The sequence below is a fragment of the Strongylocentrotus purpuratus genome, unplaced genomic scaffold, assembly GCF_000002235.5.
Source record: "Strongylocentrotus purpuratus isolate Spur 01 unplaced genomic scaffold, Spur_5.0 spur5_scaffold_16, whole genome shotgun sequence".
Classification (NCBI taxonomy): Eukaryota; Metazoa; Echinodermata; class Echinoidea; order Camarodonta; family Strongylocentrotidae; genus Strongylocentrotus; species Strongylocentrotus purpuratus.
In genome coordinates, this window is record NW_022145601.1 from 21,322,345 (window position 1) to 21,325,687 (window position 3,343).

General features: G+C 39.4%; 1 protein-coding gene across 1 annotated transcript; it reads right to left on the reverse strand.

Moving 5' to 3' along the window:
- Positions 1-1,729: 1,729 nt before the first annotated feature.
- LOC115924709 (sulfated surface glycoprotein 185-like) lies at positions 1,730-2,848 on the reverse strand. Its single transcript, XM_030987469.1, has 2 exons — positions 2,841-2,848; positions 1,730-2,132 (listed from the first exon to the last, which is right to left on the reverse strand). Exons 1-2 carry the CDS (start codon positions 2,846-2,848, stop codon positions 1,730-1,732), a joined length of 411 nt encoding a protein of 136 aa, XP_030843329.1.
- Positions 2,849-3,343: the final 495 nt, after the last annotated feature.

The following is a 3,343-nucleotide window of genomic DNA, read 5'->3' on the forward strand; positions in this document are numbered from 1 at the left end:
GCTGGATCAATGCTCCAGACACAGAGAAACAGGTCAACATTTAATTATACAATCTGTTCTGTTGGTATAGTAATGGTAATGATTTCATGTGTTCAACCTTCAACGTGTGAATCGGTGGAAATGAAATCGAATACCGGTACACCGAACACCGGTAAGTCATGAAGAAGGATAAATGATATTGGAAACTCTTCAGTCGTTAATTTAGTGGTACTTTGTTCAGCTTCCCCCCCCCCCCCCCACACACAGGCATGACTGAGAAATGTAATGGTAATCCGGGTTAATGTTTAAACGCACCATTGATACCCCTAAAAGTATGTGATTTATGACAATTTATTACCATTCATTCGTATGTTTTGTGTCAACTAAGCGCTACAAAGGTATCGTTTTCAAGGGAAGGCATCCATAGGATTATGGCCCTATCCTACCAGATCATATAGAGACATAAAATATCATTGATGATGGTGATCACTGTAGATTTTAAACCATTCATGTAATGTATTCATGTAATGTATGTTTGTGTATAGACAACCCCCCCCCCCCTCCACATTCACAAACCTGTAAATGAAATGAATCTAACTGTATGGGGAAATTTATCAACGTTTGTTTGCCTCCGTTGGACAGCCCAAGATGCGGTAGGGCCTCATGGTCATTAGACTATCACATCATTTTCAGGATAAAATTCACTTTGTGGAAATTACAATACTAGTCAGGAGAAGTGATATTTCTTTCCTTTCTTTGCAAAAATATACAAATGTCAGCATGAAAGACCACAAATGAGTGATAAGGAGAGCAATGAAGAAAATGTATAATGTCTAGGATTATCCAAATAAATGTGGTTTGACTTAAAGGCTCTCCTCTCTAGTGGGGATTAATCATAGACATATCACCTATACATACAAAAATTAAAATGTTGTCATTCAAGCGAATTAATATATATCCCTGTTAAAGGACATCTAATAATAAAGAGAGCACAGAGATTATGGGGATTAGAGAGTAATTCAGAAAATAGAAGGAAATGGGGAGAAAAAGTACACAAGAAAAGGAACTTTTGGTCAAGGAAGAGAAGAAAGCTGGGAGAGAGAGAGAGAGCATGCGAGTAAAAATGTAAGAAAGCTGCTTCGTTGCTTCACTAACCTTTGAATCCAACTCTCGGCCAAGTAAGTCTGGAAAACATTCTTCACCTGCAATCTTTACCCCATCGTTAAAAACTTTCAACTGACGGGCACATGTTCGATGGCAAAGTGTATCTATCATATCCATTGTTAATGGTCCAATATTGCTGCCAAAAGATAACGTCCTCTGTGCCTGTTGAAAAGAAGAGGTTCTGGTTTATTATTTTAAAAAGCCCTGAAGGGCATACCATGACATCGCCCACATAGTTAGCACAAAAATCTAGGTACATGTATTGGCAAAATTTTAGATGCTGCTTGTTAAAGTATAGGCTTGCATGGTGATGTAGATATACAGAAGGCTTGCGGGTGCACCATGTGAGAGAGAGGGAGGATTGAGGAGTCCTAAAAAGGACTCTCAGTAATCTTTCTTGAGGGTTTGCAGTCCTGAAAAGAACTGTTGGTATAGTCTTGAAAAAAGACTGTTGGTTATCTTTCTTAGCTTATAGTTCTAAGGAGAACTATAGCGCTTGGAGAGGATGAGTGGCGGGAGTGGCTTGACATTTCGAACAGGTTGACTATCCGTCGTCAGGAGTGGAGAATAGCTAGCTTGCGTGAGCTTAAGTCACCGGGGTGCGGACGTCGGGTAAAAATCCACGACCGTGTGGGCTTGAGTCATCTGGGAGTGGACATGGATGGTCTGCTTGTCCGTCTGGCTGTCCGTCTGGGCTGGAGTCTCCGGCTTGCGGACTTGGGGGATTTTCAAATCCATGATGAGTGGGGCGGCGTTGTAATCTGCGGTCGTCTGCTGTGCATTGTAGCTGTGAGACTGGCCGCTGCTTTGAGGGTTCGGCGGGTGGCGGTGGTTGACGTACGGGGGTCTGCGGGGGTGGTGAAGGCGGTGTTGGAGGTGGTGATGGAGGAGGTGGTGGAGGAGGAGTGACCGGGTACTTGTTGATGAGGGGTTTCCAGATGTCGTTATGTATAATCCTGAGTCTTGGGGCACTATAGTTCTCCTTAGAACTATAAGCCAAGAAAGATAACCAACAGTCTTTTTCAAGACTATACCAACAGTCCTTTTCAGGACTACAAACCCTCAAGAAAGACTAGTGTCCTTTTCAGGACTCCTCAATCCTCCCTCTCTCTCAAATGGTGCACCCGCAAGCCTTCTGTATAATATTTTAGATGTATTCCCAAATACAACCAAGCCTGTTTGTATGGTAACTGAAATAGGGCTTAGTTTCATTTAAACTTCCAATTAATTTATCTTATGACAATGAAAGTTTTGTCAATATGGTTGAACATGTTTGAGGTTGGCCAAATTTTATCTAGGTATTTGTATTTTGAATCGGACATGATTGACACTTGATATTTGATACATGTGAACTTGGTCTTTCCCGATATCCTCTTCCATTTGCGCTGTACAAGAAATAATAAATTTCCACTTTCTGAGTTGCTGATGAAAGAATTTCTTTTCATACAGGCTTTGTGTAGAAACATGTGCAATTACTATATGTCTTTATAGAAAATATATTTTAAGTACATAGCAAATGGGAGAGGACCTCGCAAGAACCTTCGTAGCGATGTCAAACAAACATTCTTGAATTTGTTTCTCTCAATTTCCTGCTCTTATCAAAAACAACAGAATACCAGGGTGAACTTCTCTTTAAGTATCATATTTTCACTTTAGAAAATTCTTTCCAACATAGTCGATATGACAAAGACATTTACCGTGTCATGTTGAAGTGTTATTTTCATCCTGTTCTCAGTATCGCTAGTTATTTGTTCAGCGAGGGGGTCCAGTTCGTCATCCGTAAAACAGCTAATGATACTATACAAAAGAAGTATTGAAGGAAAGTACATATTTAAACATTTTGAATCACTAAATGTTTAAATGAATTAAAGAAGAATATAATATTATGTGATATAACATATTAGAATATTATATTGTGATTCCTTCCAAACAGGCTACCATCTACTGAGGGGATTGTTTTAATGTTTTTTCTAATAATAGTTTTCGTCTAGGTTTCAAACAGTATAGACAATTATCGATTAGTCTATGATTTCAAAACAACAATAGTATTAAATGTGAAATAAAAATCCCATATATTATAAATGTTCCAGGTGGCTATGTAGCGATGAACACCAATCGCAATGGTTTAACTCATTCGTGGCAATAGTTCTCAAAAAACGATCGCACGCGATGCTCTTCAAAGAGGCAATCAAGCTTTCAA